General features: G+C 40.0%; 2 protein-coding genes across 4 annotated transcripts; both read right to left on the bottom strand.

Moving 5' to 3' along the window:
- Nucleotides 1–2,302: 2,302 nt before the first annotated feature.
- pals2a (protein associated with LIN7 2, MAGUK p55 family member a) lies at nucleotides 2,303–13,478 on the bottom strand. Of its 3 annotated transcripts, XM_047361718.1 has the most exons (14): nucleotides 13,316–13,478; nucleotides 11,801–11,884; nucleotides 11,250–11,373; nucleotides 10,270–10,388; nucleotides 8,207–8,359; nucleotides 7,419–7,568; nucleotides 6,973–7,200; nucleotides 5,741–5,872; nucleotides 4,786–4,888; nucleotides 4,603–4,674; nucleotides 4,353–4,514; nucleotides 3,704–3,906; nucleotides 3,494–3,622; nucleotides 2,303–3,386 (listed from the first exon to the last, which is right to left on the bottom strand). In XM_047361718.1, exons 3-14 carry the CDS (start codon nucleotides 11,278–11,280, stop codon nucleotides 3,210–3,212), a joined length of 1,659 nt encoding a protein of 552 aa, XP_047217674.1. In that variant the 5' UTR covers nucleotides 11,281–11,373; nucleotides 11,801–11,884; nucleotides 13,316–13,478; the 3' UTR covers nucleotides 2,303–3,209. The 3 variants fall into 3 exon arrangements, with proteins under 3 accessions (XP_047217674.1, XP_047217675.1, XP_047217676.1); XM_047361719.1 differs by lacking the exon at nucleotides 11,801–11,884; XM_047361720.1 differs by lacking the exons at nucleotides 11,250–11,373; nucleotides 11,801–11,884.
- Nucleotides 13,479–16,415: 2,937 nt separating this feature from the next.
- Nucleotides 16,416–17,676, bottom strand: LOC124866072 (peptide YY-like). The gene is made up of 4 exons (XM_047361721.1): nucleotides 17,598–17,676; nucleotides 17,255–17,437; nucleotides 17,072–17,161; nucleotides 16,416–16,557 (listed from the first exon to the last, which is right to left on the bottom strand). Exons 2-4 carry the CDS (start codon nucleotides 17,416–17,418, stop codon nucleotides 16,533–16,535), a joined length of 279 nt encoding a protein of 92 aa, XP_047217677.1. The 5' UTR covers nucleotides 17,419–17,437; nucleotides 17,598–17,676; the 3' UTR covers nucleotides 16,416–16,532.
- Nucleotides 17,677–18,866: the final 1,190 nt, after the last annotated feature.

Below are 18,866 nucleotides of genomic sequence, written 5' to 3'. Positions count from 1 at the left end.
CAAGAGGCCCATGGTAACTCTGGAGGAGCTGCAAAGAGCTCAGGTGGGGTAATCTGCCGACAGGACATCTAGCTGTGCACTCCACAATTTTGATCTTTATCGTAGGAGTCCAGTTTAAAGTTTACCAGAAGCTATGTCCACATTATCTACATCATGGGAAGCCGGGGAGAAATGTTTAAGAGATGGAAGGAGCTAAAAACAGCACAATTTGCCTACAGAGCCAACAGGTCTGTAGATGATGCAGTCAACCTAGCCCTTCACTTCATCCTCCGGCACCTGGACTTCACAGGAACCTATGCCAGGATCCTGTTTGTGGATTTCAGCTCTGCCTTCAACACCATCGTCCCAGTTCTGCTACAGGAGAAGCTCTCCCAGCTGAGTGTGCCCGACTCCACCTGCAGGTGGATCACTGACTTCCTGTCTGACAGGAAGCAGCGCGTGAGGCTGGGGAAGCACCTCTCTGACTCCCTGACCATCAGCACCGGTTCCCCCCAAGGATGTGTTCTCTCTCTCCTCTGCTCTTCTCCCTTTACACCAACAGCTGCACCTCCAGTCACCAGTCTGTCAAGCTTCTGAAGTTTGCAGACGACACCACCCTGATCGGACTCATCTCTGATGGTGACGAGTCTGCGTACAGATGGGAGGTGGACCATCTGTTGGACTGGTGCAGCCAGAACAACCTTGAGCTCAACGCTCTAAAGACAGTAGAGATGGTTGTGGACTTCAGGCAGAACCCAGCCCCACCTGCCCCCATCACCCTCTGTGACTCCACAATTGACACTGTGGAATCTTTCCGCTTCCTGGGAACCATCATCTCCCAGGATCTCAAGTGGGAGCCAAACATCAGCTCCCTCTTCAATAAAGCCCAGCAGAGGATGTTCTTCCTGCGGCAGCTGAAGAAATTCAACCTGCCAAAGACTATGATGGTGCACTTCTACACAGCCATCATTGAGTCCATCCTCACCTCCTCCATCACCATCTGGTACGCCGCTGCTACAGCCAAGGATAAGGGCAGGCTGCAGCGTGTCATTCGATCTGCTGAGAAGGTGATTGGCTGCAGTCTACTGTCGCTCCAGGAACTGTACACCTCCAGGACCCTGAAGCGGGCAGGGAAGATTCTGGCTGATTCCTCCCACCCCGGTCACAGACTCTTTGAGATTCTCCCCTCTGGCAGGAGGCTGCGGTCCATCCGGACCAAAACCTCACGCCACAAGAACAGTTTTTTCCCATCTGCCACCAGCCTGGTTAACAAAGCCCGGAAACCACCCTGACACTCTCCCTTTCCCCCACACACCCCCCTTTTTGCTGACAGGACACCTGTAACCTGCAACTCTATGCGTTACATTAACGCTCAGCTTGGACTCCTGCTTTACTTGCACTGCCATACTTGCACAATGATCACCTGCACTGTTGTATTGCTCTTGCATCTTATACTGCTCTATACTTACTCTAAATCACTTAAAACTGTGCACATATATTTATATTATATTGTAGATATGTTTATACTGTTTAATTTGTATTGTATTGCACCGACTACGCCAAAACAAATTCCTTGTATGTCCAAAAACGTACTTGGCAATAAAGCTTTTCTGATTCTGAATCCTGGAAGAAAACCTGTTGATGGAAAGACTTGAGACTGGGGTGGAAACCTGAGGCCAGACCTACAGTAGCTTAGATTAAAGCATGTCTAAGAATGGACTAGACCTGCTCCAGACTTCAATCCAGTTGGTTATTTGTTTGCAAGACCTAAAAACCGATGTTCCTCTCCATCAAATCCAAGTGATTTTTATGTGTAAAATCCCTTTTGAATCCAAGTATTAGTTTTTTCCACTTTACAATTACTCCAAACTTTGTCTTGGTCTGTCACATAAAATTAATAACACTGATGCTTGTGGTTGTAACGTGAAGACATTCAAGGAATGCGTTTTTCCTTTTGGAAGACCGTACACAGCAGAAAAATCTGTGTACTGTCATTCTGATGCAAAATTTCAGGTTTTATTCATTTTGATTTGAGCGTACAATAAGACCCAAATCTCAGATCAGGGTTTACAACTTCATGTCGGCATAAAATTATGGTCCAGGAAAAGAAACTGAAGACTTTTCACAGAATCATTAATCCACACTAGCACAAATTATGTTGAACAGCTCCAGATTTCAGTGGATATGTTCATTAAGTTCTAGATTTAATAATAATAAACTTCCAAGGTTTCAAGAGGTTGATTGGAAAAGCTAAAGGCTGCATCACTGCAGTAGCCCTAATATTATGGGATGTTTAATGAAAAAAAAAAAACTGAACGTTTGCTTACTCACTGAACAAGAGGATTTTTACTGAAGAGAAACAAATCAGATCATTACAAAACACCTGTTATTTTATTAAACATCTGAAAATACATCTTATCCGAAATATAGTAAAATATACCGTTTATAAGTAAATCTGAAAATTATTCAAACTGTTAAGTCTTAGTATTATCACATCGAAAGGGATCGTTTGCTGAGATGAAGTAAGCCTCTTCAAGAGTCCTTGGTGAGTTTTCTTCTTCTCTTCTGAACACAAACACAGCACCGAATCTGACTCTGAAATACCTCTCAGACACTTAGCATTATTCATAAAGCATTATTCATAATGGTTTTTGTGCTTTGGTGAACACTGGGTAAACACTACAGTATTGCTTCGCTTTCTGTGCAACTTTAAACAGTGATCGGAGGGACAACACCGAGCTATATAATGTAGGGGAGTACATTTTAGCGGTCAGGAGCTATAAATGTCACAGAAAAATGATGAAAGTTTGTAGTGACAATGACTTGAAACAGTGGACACTTGTACACTGTAAACGTTACACTGAGGTATCACATGCTTTTCTTTGAAAGAGCCCTCCTTTTAACTGAATAAATACAACTTACTTCTATAGATGTGAAAGTCGACAAACTTAAAGCTGATTAAAAGCAGTCTGACAAAAAGCCTCATTCATTTAAATAGAAATATTATCTAAAACAACTTTTTGCCGCTGAATAAGTACACTTCCTGTTTTTTCCCCACGTTGCATAGTGTGTTGGAAAAAAAAACTGGCGAATCAGATTAAGGTGACGGATGCAGCTTTGTACCACGAGGATGTTTCCCACACTTCCTGGGTGCAGCACAGTTTTAAAAATTATATGGAATCTCGGGCCTGGCGGCTCAGACAGTGTCCGGTCCAGTAGGATGAGGAACTTCAGTACACCCAGCTGACTGGAACCCACTGCGGCTCCTCGAATAACCGCTCCACAGCGTCTTGCAGCTTGTCGAACGCCTTGTCCAGATTGTCATTGATTATAGTCAGGTCAAAGTAGTGGCTGTACACCCGACGGATCTTGGCGCTCTCATCTACGGTCTTCTTTAAATCGTTCTCCTGCAACAGAACAGGGAGTCCGATTATACTTATGATGGCAGCAGCTACCGCTCAGGAGACCTAACGATCACGTCACAATACATATAAAGGAATTTTCTAATGATTACCGTGAGTATTTTGGTAGTGAGTCCGGCGTCGACCACAGCTTTGTGCATGTCTCTTAGCGTGTCCAGCTCAGGAGCAGCAATAAACACCACGAACGGCATAAACTCTGCAGTCTTCAACACTTTCAGGGCCTGTGCATAAACTGTGATGTCATTACCAAAGCTTTAGGGCAAAATTGCTCCATGGCTTGAAGGTGCCCTAATCTGATTTACCTGAGGGTTCACGTCCAGGATGCATGTACGGCCAGCCTCCACCACCTCATGGATGGAGTCGATCTTGGTGCCATAGAGGTTCCCGTCGTACTCGCCGTGCTCCAGGTATCGGCTCTCCTTGATGTCCCGCTCCATCTCCTCCCGAGTCATGAAACAATAGTTCTGCCCATCTTTCTCCTCTTCTCTAGGATGGCGTGACGTAACTAAAGCCAGAAAAAGTCAGGAAAGCGGTCACACATAGTGCCCTGCAGAAGCATTCACATTTTGTTACGTTACAGCCACGAATGTTTAAGTATTTTGTTGGAATTTTACGTGAAAGATCAAGTCAAAGTAGGGCATAAAAGTGGTGAAAGAAAATAAACATTACTACAAATGTTTTTTACAAATTGAAATCTGAAAACAACATTTCAGTGTAGTTGTGTAAAGCTGGTAGAGACATACACCATAAGACCTGCAGCTGGAACTACAGCAAAACTTGGTTGCAATAAGTACTTACTCAGGAGGACTGATTCATGTAGCGCTTTTCAGATATTTATTCCGAACAATTTGCAGGTTTAATATGAAAAATATGAGGAATCGTTCAAGGACTACGAATACTGCATCACACTGTAGACTGTTGTGATTTTCCAGGTTTGTCTGGCACACTCACAGGGGACGGTGGCTCCGTATCTCAGGGGATTCATAACAACAAGGCGGTTCTTCAAACTCCTCCTTCCAACCCCCTGGGCTCCGATCAGAACCAGCGTTTTCCTCCGAAACGGGGGCATCCTGGCCACTTCCTCGTAGATCTGCAGCTCATAACGGTCAAACTCTGCTCAAGGCAATGCACACACTGAATGAGAACTGTATCATCTCAGCTGCATTTAGACAAAAGCACCGAAAACTGCTCCAAAACACACCTGCATTCTTAGCAGTGAGGTACATCATTTTTTTCTTCTTTTTCTTTGCAGTCAGGGTCCCACAGAGCATCCCTGAAGCACAAAACGCCACATGTTGGTGCAAATGGGAGATCCAAAATGCATCTGTCAGAAAAGCTGAACAATGGTGTCTGGTTTGTTGGGAAACTGGGGATGTGTGCTGACCTGTACTAGCGGTGCCCCAATCTCTTTTCACAAAAGCTTTTCTCTTCTCCTCCAACAACTGACTGGGAATCAGGCCAGTAGCTCCACCAACCACTTTGCATGCCTTTGTGGGAATTAAAGTAGTTGAGAAAAGAGACCAATCAAACCAATGTTGCACTAAAGAAGAAAAACACCAATCTCAATCTTGTCCAGACCTGCAGGAGATCCTTGTAAAGAAACGTTTTACCTCTATTCAAATTCTACGAATAACTTTGTATTTACAAGTGAAAACAGAGGCAGATTTTTAAGCATGGATTTTCTTTTTAAAAGCAAAGGAGCAGATTTATAATAAGATTATTTAAATCCAATTTCCAAACTTGCACAATATATCGTAACTATATCACAGCAATATCAGTGTGCAGAATATTTATATTGTACATGACTGTCTGGAAATGCCACATCTCCTAATTTCCTGCTGTGCATGCTGGAAGCTAAAGGTCACAGAGAAGCATCTTAATTAGGGCTGAAACAATTAATCGGAATAATCGATTTTTTTAAATAATCGTCAGCTAATTTACAAATCGAATAATCGTTAACTGGACTATACAGACTCTGAAACATGTCATTTGCTGACAAAACAACCCACTCAGAGGAGTTATTAGGCCACAATTGTACAAAAAAAAATATACATCTATGGAATTTAGATGAATAACCTTCTTTACAGATTAATCGATTAGTAAAATAATTGTTACTTGCAGCCCTAGTCTTAATAAGAGAGGAGTGAGGATAAGGTGGATTTATCGCCACAGATTATCACAATACCGAACAATAAAATTACTGCAATCACATGATCTCCTAATACCATGTGGGTCCTACTCCAAACATCAAGTTAGAATACAAAAAACATTTGGTCAGCCGTTCAATATGGCAACGCAAAGCTGAACATGGCCAGTATTTCTAGGTTTTGTTGACCCACCTGCCACCAGTTGGGGTCCTCCTTGTTGACGACATGAAGTATGTCTCCTTTAGCAAAGGCCAGCCCTGCCTCTTTACAAGGGATCAGGTTATCTGTGGCTGGGTTGTAGCTGAAGAATGGCTTCAGATAAATCTACGAGATATTTAGGAATATAGAGCAAAATTACAGAGGGCAGAGTTCAAATAAAACAGAAATACATTTTGTTCTCGTTAAAAAATGGTCATGAATCTTTAACTGTAGTATGGAGGAATTTTGGCCAGTTTCAAACATAAAAGGCACATTTCATTAACTGAGGCAGGTGGGGCCTGCAGTGCTTTAGATGTCGTTTATCTCCTGCCTGAATCATCCTCTTGGTGTAATTTTGGTAAGCTACTAACGGGAAGGTTCATCCCTCTTACATGTTTATTTTCCCATTTGTGGAAATATCTCTCACTGTGGATTGCTGGTATCCCAAAGACGTAGAAATGTAATCTTTAATTTCTTTAAATCAGGACATAATGTGTTCCTTTAATAGATCTTTCAGCCTACTTCACGTCGTCAAACGGGTGGGGGCTATTTAAGTGATTTTTTGATTCTACAGATATGGAGGTAAAGAGGCCTAGGTTTAACTAGTGCATTAAACCCAGCTTTCCAAAACAGTAAACTCACAAAGGGGACCGACCATACTTTCAGGCAGGGCTGGTTGCCCTGGATAACGTTTTTCAATTAAAAATTGAAATTATCATTTGAAAACTGCATTTTGTATTTACTCAGGTTATCTATGTCTTTGTATGACGATCTAAAACATTTAAGTATGACAAATGAACAAAAACTGAAAAGATCTGTGAGGGGGAAAATACCTTTTCTCAGCACTGCAACCTACACCAAAAAAGCTCCAAATAAATCAGACTGAGCACTAGGTGATTTGTCCTGTCAGCATAACTGAAAACCAATAAAGACATTCAGCAATAGTAGAATAGCAAGATTATTTGGTCGTATTTGGCAAAGAGGACAATGTGTGACAACCTTACACACTACTGCCAGTGTCAGCTGCTGTGTGAGCCTGTTACAGTAAGGACCAGAGGGGTGTTCCAGTGAACAGAGTGGTGCGTGTCCTACTTAGTGTGCCGAGTGTTATTAATAGGTTCTCGTGGACTCAGTTTTCAAACACCTCGCATTCTGTGAACAGCCAGTCAGGTAATTCATTTGGACTGTGTGGGATTTGACTGCATGTGACGTTCCCTTCCCCTCACCTGTGGGGGTGCAGGTGTGTCTTTGTAGCTCGGCAGGACCTTGAGCGTGACGCTCCCGCTGCAGTTTCTCAGCAGTTCCTGGAGTTCCTGGGGGTTACTGCCGACTTCCTGACCATTGACCTCACGGATAACATCCCCCGTGTGCAGCATGCCCTGCCTATCGATGGAGCTGCCGTGCAGGATCCGTGTGATCACCATCTCCCCGTTCACCACACGGAACGTCACTCCCTGAAAGACAGTGAGAGCGAGTGGGTCAGTATTTCACATGCACAGGACGTAAATGACACGTGTGGCCTAGCTCTAGTTGCTATGAAAGAACTTGACCAAGTGGAATTAGTACGTCGAACTGAGTCACATTAAATCGGAAACATGTGGAAGGCTTTAAAACAAATAATCTGTGTTTGCTCTACAGAGCTGTATGTGGTATAAATGCCTGGCAAGCTTACCAAAGGTTCCCCGACCTTTTTCTGGACACCGATCATCCTCACAGCATCGGCCGGCATTAGGGAACTCGACGAGAGGAAATTGCTGTCAGCCGTGGCGTTAGGCATTTCATAGGACTTTGCAGCCACTTTGTCATGCGCTTCTATTAAAGACTGAAACAAGACAAGAGGGTAAAGAAAAACCACAACACAGTTCCACTATTCCATGCTTTTCTGGCGGAGAAACAACAACCACTGCCATTTGTGTGGTTCAATCATTGCAATAATTAACCACTGCAACATCCATTTGTGCACATTTTGTTTATGGCAGCACTGACTGATGACTTATCGAAAGAGAACATGAGTCACTGTTATTGCTACCCATATATCAATAAAATAAAGCCAGCATTATTCAGAGCAGCAATTTTCCAACCTTAATGGTGGAAGCCCTTCCTTTGTACCTTGTTCCTTCTACCATTAAAACCATTGGTCAAACATGCTTTGTAGCGTTCTCATAAATCTAATGAAACCGAGGACTTTATCTTAAAAACAAATATCCACGCACATATGCTAGCACTCTACCCACATGACTCAGACTTAAGACAATTTTAATTTCAGCCTCTAATGCTGCAGAATCCAATTGGCTCAGAAACTCAACATGACAAGGTAACTTGTCATGTCTCTGACACACTTATTACAGAAAATGGCAAAAAAAATACTCTAAATTTCAGTCTTTCACGAGCTAAAAGAAGCTTCGTCACCCTTCCTGACTCAGTAAACCTTCGACAGAAGAGGGATTAGAGTCTCAATACCTTAAAGTGAGGTTCCTGGAGGATTCTGGCCAGCTCAGCAGCAGCAGAATCTTGTTCTTCCAGGTTGTTGAGAGAATCCAAGATCTCTCTGACCAGCTGAACGTTGTCGTCCCCCACGGCCTTTAGCTTGACTTCCTCAAGCCGCTCATGGGCCTAAATCCAGAAAATATCAGAAAAATGACAGAAGTGTATGAGGAGAAAGAGCTGCAAAATAAAGTGGAGATCAGGAGTGTCCATGATAAAAGATACCACAATAAATACTTTTAAAGACCTATATCCTGTACAATTCAACCTGAAAACAAATAGATCTATATTATGGTTGAGTGAAACCAAACATTGACAAAATTACAACACTGAGCGTATCGATTAAAATAGCAAATCCCTGAATATGCATTGAGGTGGCAGTATCATCCTGTGGGATTACTTTTTCCGTAGATCGAACTGGAGATTATTTTGAGGTGGAGGAAATGAATACCAGTTTCAAATAACAGTCAGTTGTGTACCAAAATCTTTAGAAAGCAGAGGATGAAGAGGCCTCGGTGAATCAAGCATATATCCAAATTAACACAAAAAACTGCTCAACCCTTTATGACCGGCGGGAGCGCCGGCGATTCCATTTGCATATCCATTTTTAAACGCCTGTAGAATTGCGACCAAATAAGCTAGAACAATACTTTTTTTTTGCAAATAAAACCGGAGAGTTCAACTTAAATGTTCTACTCAACACCTGTCCCAGAGCACAGTTTTTATTTTCCAGAAACTGTCGAGAAATCCAGTAAAAAAATAAAATAAAAATAAAAATCACAAAAAACAAACATTAAAATCCAGACCAAAGTGTACTTCCTACATCGGAATATGCGTGATGACATTGGTGGATGAATTATCACATGGTTTTCTTTCACACCAATGCCCGCAACAACCGAAAGTGATGTCATTTCCCGGAAGTTTTTTTTCCCAGTAGCTGTAGTTTTTTCGCGGTAAACTTTGCTCGCACTTTCACTTTCATTTTCGTTGTTTTTTGCACTATTGTTTGAAGATGGCCTTATGAACATATATGTGTGCTTATAGGTATCTGGCACACTTAGAGATTTCATTACACTTCAGTAAATAGTTTATTTTGATGTACATGTTATCTTTTCTCAAACTGTTCACAATGTACATTTTATGTTCGCTTTTGTCTCTATTCATAAAAAATTGTGTATTTCAAAAATGAAGTTATGGAAACACTCCAAATAAATTTCCAGTGGTTTGACAGGGTTTTGTGCAACTTTTTTATATTGCAATATTTGAGGGATACAGCTATGATATTTCTGTATTTAGGAGAATATTTGAAAAAAAAAAAAAAAAAAACGTTTTTAATTTTTCTGGTGGTTAATTGCACTTTTCTGCAATTTACTTACTTAATATGGAGTTATTATATACAAAATATTAAAATGTAGGATTTAAGGGTTGTATTGATGTATAGCAAATTGAAATGCTCCAAAAAATGGCTCTACAGCATGTACAAATGTAAAAATATGCTCTGGCGAACTTGTTCTATGGTAGGTCATAAAGGGTTAAACAAAAGAAAATTCAAGGTTTAAAAGGTTTTGTCTAGCTGGAGTCCAGAACATAATCAACAGGTTACCTGTGGGGTCACATGATGAGGGCTGTAGACGAGAAATGTTGTAACAATAGGCAGATTCTACTAACTTCTGCGATGCAGAGTGGGGAAATATTACCAAGTCATGATGTGGCTGAGTAAAAAAAAAAAAAAAAAAAGACAAGACATCTGAATGCGGACATTAGATCAAAGGTGATTCAATGATACTACTTTAAGAATTAATTTAAGGTGTGTCACCAGGTTATTGATCCTTTTTCTGTGTTTTGTAGTGTTTTAGAGAACACAGCCCAGCATCTTTAGTGCTCTTCGTATTTCCTGTTTATAAAACAACTAAACATGACCTTGGGAATTCCTCTCAACCAGATCTAAAAGGACCAACAATGACATTTGGATTTGCTGTACGTCTTGCTCGCTATGCAAGAATACACAGGAGTTTGGTTTGGGTAAGTTTGTGCCTTACCTTAGCAAGAGAACGGACGATGGGGCTCTCCATGATGCCTTTGAGGAAGATGAGGTCAATATCTTTGGCTCCAGTTCCTGATGGCATGTCTTTAAGGTTGTCAAGAACCTGCTGCATGGCTGAAGAAGAATAAAGATGTCTCAGACATCAACTTAACCAAATGTTAGCTTATGGCAACTGAACATTGGCTAAAAACCGTATGATTTGCATTCATAAAAGTAAAATTCAGGACGCGGCGCTGATGGTGTAGGGGTTAAGCACGCGTCCATGTGCAGAGGCTACAGTCCTTGAAGCGGCCGTCCCGGGTTCAAGTCCCGGACCCGGCGACATTTGCCGAATGTCTCCCCCTCTCTCTACCCCTCTTTCCTGTCTGCCTACTGTGAAAAAATAAAAATAAATAAAGGCCACTAGTGCTGAAAAAATATCTAAAAGTAAAATTCAGAGCTGGCTAAATCTACTGGAAAATCAGTGCAGTGCAGTAAAAACTCATAAGAACAAGTGAACAGAATCAATGGGGTTAACCCTAAAAAAACCATATTGTTTCTGTTGCAGCAGCAACAAACACAGATTCACATAGAATCACAAGATTGGTCCAGAGAACTATAAAGCCACTAAACAATTAAGTAATTTTGCTTAACTTTCGCTTTACTATTTAGCCCAAATAAGATGGAAAACTATATTACTTTCAGATCTTTCCAAGTAGTTTCCCCCCACACAGACATACATGCGTAGGTCTTTACTTTCAAAGTTAGATTAACAGTTAAAAGCTAACAGCAGACTGAGGTCAGGTAGTGTCAGATTTAGGAAAGTCTCTTTACCTCTTTAAAACAATGCCAGACATTTGACTGAATTATTCACTTTTTTCTTGGGTTGAAAAACGGGAAAGCACAAAGGCAGCAGCAGGACACACAAAAAAAAACCATTTTAAGAGTTCAAGTCAGAAAAGGCCATTTAGTGTTTTGTCTTTTTGTCTGGCTTACCTGAACCAGACTTTGCATTGGCCACGGTCATGTTGATTACTTTGCTCCTCAGCTCAGGTTGGTCAAACTCTCTAAACACGGTCAACAGCCGCCCAACTGCCCGTTCACAGAAGCAACCGGAGAGCTGAAGGATGGAGGAAACCCAACAAGGCAGGGCAGTTTACAGCACGATAACCATAATATACAAACCATGAAATGAAATCAACCAAGCTGACATGTTGTACTAACACAGACACATGGAAAATATGCTTCTCTTTGTGTTTTATCTGAATCTTTCGAGCCTGGGTTTGTTATAAACTGAGGAAATGACAAAGCTGGCAGCTGCATAAGGCCTGATGAGCGTTCCATCCCTCCGGTTAAAGGTTGTACCAGTCACACACACAACAGAGTGTACTGTACAAATATTCCCCCCAAACAGGTCTACAACCTTCTTAGTAAAAAGTCGGGTGATCGCAGCTGTAGGCCTATAGCCACAACCTGCACAGTTAAAACAAAACACAGCAGCGTTCTAATGTGCGTAGCGTCAAACAAAACAAGCCTACTGTTCTTACCTCAGAAGTGTGTTTAAATCATCAGAGCGCCAGGCTACTTCCGAGCCCCGGATTTTCTAAAAAACAGGCATCTAGTTCATCGGCCTTTAACACAAATAGGAAAAACAATCCCGTATCAACAACTGTTTGAAAATCTGACCTGCCGATTCAAACTTTATTCAATTCTGGGTTTTTTATTCTTACCCTCAAAAACATAAAAAATTTTTAAAAAAAAAATGTGCTGTTAATTCCTTTAGAGGGGTAGTAGTTTTAAATCTAAAAATAACATTAAAAAACAAAGGAATGACAAGATCCTCCTTTTTAGTCGAAAATTATGGACGTTATTGGTTTTTAAGTAGTTAATGAAAAGCAAAGATTGTTTTTTTTTTTTTTTTTTGCATTTGACCTGCAGATCATCAATCAGAGCCGATCAAGGGGAAACTTCAGGCGGCCATTGACGCATCTCTACCTGGTCTTAAATTATCATGGGAAATTGTACCAATATCTGCTTACTGTGCTTTAGGGGCGGGTATAGAAACAGAAACAGTTTATCACCTGAAATATATTAATTACTACATCTCAAGAGAAGCAAGCTGCTACTTTACTTATTTCAGCCTCCTAGTACAGATGCTTGATATAAATGAAAACAGCAAAATCTTGATCAAATGTAAGAAAGAAAAAAATCTGAGCTGGAAAACACATCTCAGACTAATAAAAAAAATTTAAATAATCGTTGTGGCAAAAAAAAAAAAATCCTCCTTACAGGTCTACTACAGCCTCAAACATCAAAAATATTTTAGTTTCTTCCTAACAACTGTCCGTGACTTACGTAAACGCAATGCTTAAACGTTTTTGGAAAAATACTCCAATTGAACCGACGTTATGAGAACAGAGTTAAGAAATAAACCATCCCACACACTTTGCATTGATCGTATAAAGGTAGCCATGCTGGATCCAAGGTTATGAGAAAGTTGCCTTGAAATTACTTCCTCGAAGTCAACATGTTGAGCAGCTGTGCTGGCTCCACAGACTGCACTATGCTGTCAAAGCTACACGTGTTTTTCGCTACGATAAGTAGCCTCTGCTGACTAGCTGACGGGGAAAACTTGCATTTTAATAATAACGTCCGATGACTTTATATGATTAAAACTAGGCGCTGTCAGGTTATTCGGTGGTGTAATTTTATCCAGATTTAACCCTGTTTCGGTTTGCAGCCCACATGTATGTAGGCAGGTTAGCAATGCTAACTAGTAGCAACCGCTTGGCTAGCGATGTTAAAATATATATTTTAGTGTGAAAAATTAAAACTGTTTGTGTCAAACCTAAAGGAAAACAAGCGAGTTAAAGCAGCTATGTTTGAGTTATTGTTCATTTACAAGTAGAGCAGTTAGCGGCGAGGTGAAGTTAGCCGTTCCCTACTGTCGTAGAGCTAGCTAGTTAGGTGCCACATTAGCCGCAGGTTGAGTTAATTAAACCAGCAACAGCAGATCCAACGATGCGGCGTTTAATGTTTCTTTCAAATAGGTTATAACTTACTCGGTGTCCTGTAATCGATGTCCAGTCACCCTTCCATGCCTTCCTTTATTCCAGAGGCCAATTAATCCTCGGTCTCTCACGCAGCAGTAACTTGTGAAAGCATTTCCAACGTGCCTGCCTGGCTGCCCCCTTCTTCTTTCTCAGCTGCCTGTCCTCCACTGACTGAGTGAATGTCACTCAGTGCTGCTTCCAGTTATCTAACCCATTCAAACCCGCCTTGGCAACTGTTAATACCACTACACTTACACAAACTCAGAGACATATTTCCATAAAGCTGAGGTTCTTTATTTAATTGTTTATCTGCAAATGTTTCACATTTATTTGGATGGACACCAGACTCCCGCATCAACCTTTTTTTTTTTTATCCTATCCTCTTTCTTTCCACTTAAAATTGCAAGCGTCATTTTTTTCCCTATATGAATTATTTCAGCTGCTCAACAGTGCTTTGCAAAAGTAGTGACACACTCGGAACATTTCTATCTATAGTCGCCTTACAGCCACAAATATAAATGCATGTTATTGGGACAACACAGAGCAGTAAAGGCAGTACAGAACTGTATTTGTAATTTTCGAGATTTTTTAACAAATAAAAATTAGAAAAGTGTTGAATGCATATGTTTTTAGACCCCTTGAGTCAGGTTTAAAATCATATTTTGCTGACGATACAGCTACCAATCTTTTGAGTCTGTAGTGTTAAAATTTGTAAGCTCAGTCATTTTGGATGGACTGCATGTTGCCACAGATTGTCATTTAATTTATGTCTGGACTTTGACTGGGCCACTTCCTTTTCATTAGGGCTCTGACTGTATATTTAGGGTTGAAATAGAATAGAATAGTCTTTATTGTCGTTGTAGTGGGGGGTACAACGAAATTGAGGGTGTTTGCACTGAGCTACCGTACACCACAGTAGGATAAACAAATAAGGCATTTAAAAAGGTTTTGTCTTAAAATAGAAATATGGTATATGAAGTGTAAAATACACTGCAGACGGCATGATATGTACAACTGAAAATATATACTATATCATTTGCTGTAAACTGAATTTGTGTAACGATATGTATATAAATATGTACATATTTTACATGGCTATCAGAGGATGTAATAATAAATAACAGTTTCAAACTGAATAAATTACAGTTGAAGGATAAATAAAATTAGAAATTGGAATGTCATCCTGCTGGAAGTAAAGAAGTCTTCTGCATGTCTCACAGGTTTTATTAAAGCAATATCCTGTCGTTAGTTCCACAAATCTTCTTGTCAGCTATCACCAGATTATCTGTCTCTGCAGAATACAAGTATCCCCACAGCATGATGCTGCCACCACCAAGTGTTGCTGCATGCTTGTTGTCTCTTATTGGATGACAGATCTAGATGGCAGGCAGATCACTTTTATGCCTGAAGTTTCTTTACCTGTATCACAAGCTTTAGGCTTGTAAAGCATAATCAGGATAGTTTTGCATAAAGACAGGAAAACAGGAAAAAAGATGTCATCTTGATGACAGCATATGTTAGTCCAAAATATATAGTTGGTTTTCATAGGTGTGTTTATGATTACTCATGTTCCATGCTATGTACACAAACAAATGCTCACTCATCTGCTACTGAAATACGTGTGATGCTCAGTTTACATATAATTTATAATGTACTCAATTAAAACTACACATTTACAGCACTAAATCTCTGCACACTAAGCCCATTTAAAGAAAACACAATATTTTAATTCACCAGAAGGGGGTAGTATTACCCTGTACCTGAAATAACACTGAGCTCACTGCTTAATACACCTACATGCTACTGATTCATTCACCAAGATTTAATCCAAACTAAGATAAAGAACTTTAATGGTCTTATTATACAAATTAGTAATCCAGTTTTTATATCAGTGTTTTTATCTTGCGATGAATGTTTACATAAAGAATGCAACGTTCTGCTCAGTCAGTGGTTCCAGAACCTTCCAGGTTCAGACCCACAGCATAAGAAAGGACCTGAGTATCAATGGAGTGTACAGGCATTACAAGTAAGTCAATTAAACAGGAATATAATTTAAACATTACATTCTTCTATAGTTTTTTTTTACCTGTTGTAATATATGTAGCTTAAGATGTTGCTTTTACCATTTATGTTAAGTTTGATCTCTGAAGAGAATGTACACATTTATTCCTGATCCCTAATTAAGTCCTGACCCCAACTTTAGGCACCACCGGCATTAACATGGATTGCCAGCTATCTAAATCTCCTATATTTTGACCAATTAAACCATACATGAGGCAACACTACACACCAAATGAGATCTGACTTCCAGGCATTCAACGACTGAAAGTCAATGACAAACGAGCCCCTATGCCACTATATACCAGTTTTGGGGTGTACTATGTAAGATTCCTAAATTAAGATGTCCGATACCATCAAAAAGGTGTCTATTTTTTACTTGAGGGCTGGAGAGTCATATTTGTATATTGCTTAAAGAATGAATCTGCAAGCTTTGATGATTCATTCATTCATTCATGCAACCATTCATCCACTGTGGGTACCCACTCATCAGGGTTACAGGGGGCGTGGATTCTTGCCTATCTCCAGCAGTCGCTGGGCAGGAGGTGGGGTACCACGGAGAGCTCCACACTCTGTCATGTCCATCAAATATGCTTGTGGCATTTTTTTTTGTCAGTCAGTGCTTGCCACTTTTAATACCTCAGCATACCAACTCCGACAACAACGTCTCTATATTATGACAAAGGTATTGTAAAACTAACTCAGGCAATAAGTTATGTAAAAACAAAGGAAGTAATTTGAAAGAGATTTAATAAACCTTTATATAAGGAGGTCAACAAATTAGGAGGGGGGAAAGTATTTTGAAAAATTTACACTAAATTGTTGCTGGAGCTAAAGAAGGATGTGCCATCATGTTAAATCAGCTAAATTATGGAGACACAGGTGGTTGGTAGCATGAACTAACACGAGTTTATTTCAAAATTGGTCCTAAATATTCACTATAGCAACATACAGTATCTATTAAAACTGCAGAAATTCCATCATGGCTTTTGAGTTTATTGTGCCAATCGGGACTAAAAACCAAGTAAATAAATTGAAGCACAACCAGAAGGAGTGACAAAAGATGTTTATTTCATGCAACACAAGTTTGTTTCATGTTGGTAACTGACACATTGGAACATATTGGAGCATCCCTAAAGTTCCCCTGGACGTGACTATGTAGGCAGAATCACCACCCTGGGAGCCCTTCGTACCTACATGAATACATACAAAGGTCATGTGTCATGAAAGGTCCCTGATAGTCCATTTTAGAGATGCATCGGTCAGTATTTTCCTAGCCGATATGATTTCTGATTTTAGTTTAGGTTTGACCTAACGATTCACATTTTGACTGGTTCTGATTGTAACACAAAAAAGGAAAATGTTCTGCAGGTTCTTTGATAGAGGTAAGGGTTTTGAATGGAACCAAAAACCAAGAAATTACAAGGTTTATGCATCAAGGCATATGTCCCCAACGTTTGTTTCATTCATAGTTGGTTTAACAGTTTATAGACCAAAAATTGTGAGACTTCTCAGTTTTTATGCACTTATAGAATTGGAAAAAGATAAGAAAATGTAATATTTGACCTGATAATCACTGATCAAGGAAAAATCAGCTGTTTGTGATCTCAGACCAATTGATCGACCCATCTCTACTTCTCTTGCTTTTAATTTTTAAAACATATCAAGATTGGGGTTCACAGACCTGATTAGATGTAAAATTCTTACCTGATATAGTTGGATCCTGGAACAGTTTCTGTGCTTTCTTTCATAAACAAGTCAGAAAAAACTGTGTCTGGAGATTCTCTTTTCCCATACCTGTGCATAACAAAGTAATGTATCAGCACCTCCTGCAGATTCCCAGATGATTTAAGGCACTTAACAGAATATAATAGCTGTTTAAAGACCTACCTTTGTCTTGTAATGAGATTTATGTAGTGTCTCAGTGCAGAGTAGTACTTGGCAAGCTCCTCAGGTGGAGCTCCTTGCTGGGGACTTGCAGGCTTGACTGGATATGCATTTATGCCAGAGAGGATACAAACCAGCAGGCAGCGAGCCAGAAGAGTCGGCGACATCACAGCGTCGGAGTGTGTCCTGGTTCAAAAGTGAGGGGGAAAAAAGACACCAATTGCTTAATTAGCAAAAATATTTTACAGCAAAACAGAATAAACACTCTAAATTAAATGTAGCATTCCAGATTTCCTGTAAAAATGAAGTCATTTCAATTAAGGTGAGAAATAGGCGATTTCCTTACACTTGGTAATTTGATAAAAGTGCTGCAGTGGGTTTTCTTGCGGTTCAAGAACTCCTGTAACAGATTCCCAACATTGTCCTGTCTTTTATAGAGAGGGCAGTGTGTGAGGAGAGGGGTGGTGGAGGGGCTGATTTCATTTTCCTTTAAAGTCACTCCTGAGAAATATCTGTTGCCTCATTAGCTTAATTAAACCTGTAATGGGCGAGCGTTGAAACAAATGTAGATGCACAGTTACATTATGAAAACACAAAAGGTGTCGGCTTTATGTTCATTAAAAAGTTGTTTGGACTATATATATGCCCTGTTGCTTCTTTTAAACAATTTCAGATGAGCTAAATTAGAAGTTCATCATCTGTGAGTAATTAATTATTTCAGCTTTATAGTGCCACAAATTAATGTTTTGCAGGATCGTAACTAGTTAGGACTTTAATTATTAAAGTCAGACAGGCCCTTTATCATTGATTCATACCATTTTGTAGTATTTAACTTTATTTTGCATTGGTTATGGAATTAAAAAAGCACATCTGTTTATAAAGGAAATCCACACAATTAGTATCTTGTTGACCACATTGTGTTTGATATTCTTGAATAAAGCTGATGATGTGTAGCTTTCCCATGGCTTAGAAAGCTGCAGGTGCTGGGTTAGATGATGTTACAGCTGACTGAAAACATCCATATAAGCTCCTTCATAACACAAAAATACTAAAAACAGCTTTTTCTTTCATTGTAACGGCTCATAATCACATCGAGCAGTCCAGTCGTAGCGATAATCACATCTCTTGTCTCTACAGGGATACAAAACAGTTGCACCTCTGCTTTCTTCTGCACAATTAGTTGTTTTAGGTTGGCAATTTTGATCCAAACCAGTCTGCACAGGTTCAAATCATGCCAAATAGCAGGGGAAAAAAAGCTCAGTAAATCAGACAAACCCACAAACTTCTAATTTCAGGTGATGGAGGGCACAAGACGCTCTCAGCCCTCTAAATGGTAAGACAAGCCTAATGGCAACTATTTTCTTTGAGGAGCACTCAAGTGGAATTTGACAGGAGATGAGTGCTGCTGTTATCTATGACAGTCATGAACTGCAGCACAGGTCCTACATGAAAAGAACATAAAAAAACAAGAGAAAAAACTTCTAGCCTCATGTTTTTTAATAAATATTGAGATGTATACCACACTAGGCCTTGTTTTTACATTTTATGATACCACACGGTATCACTTCCACGTTGTCATTTGCATGGACAGAATGACAACAGAGCAACAAAAGCT

The sequence above is a fragment of the Girardinichthys multiradiatus genome, chromosome 3 (assembly GCF_021462225.1).
Source record: "Girardinichthys multiradiatus isolate DD_20200921_A chromosome 3, DD_fGirMul_XY1, whole genome shotgun sequence".
Classification (NCBI taxonomy): domain Eukaryota; kingdom Metazoa; phylum Chordata; class Actinopteri; order Cyprinodontiformes; family Goodeidae; genus Girardinichthys; species Girardinichthys multiradiatus.
The sequence above is the reverse complement of the archived record's forward strand: the minus strand, read 5'-3'. Positions and strand labels throughout refer to the sequence as shown.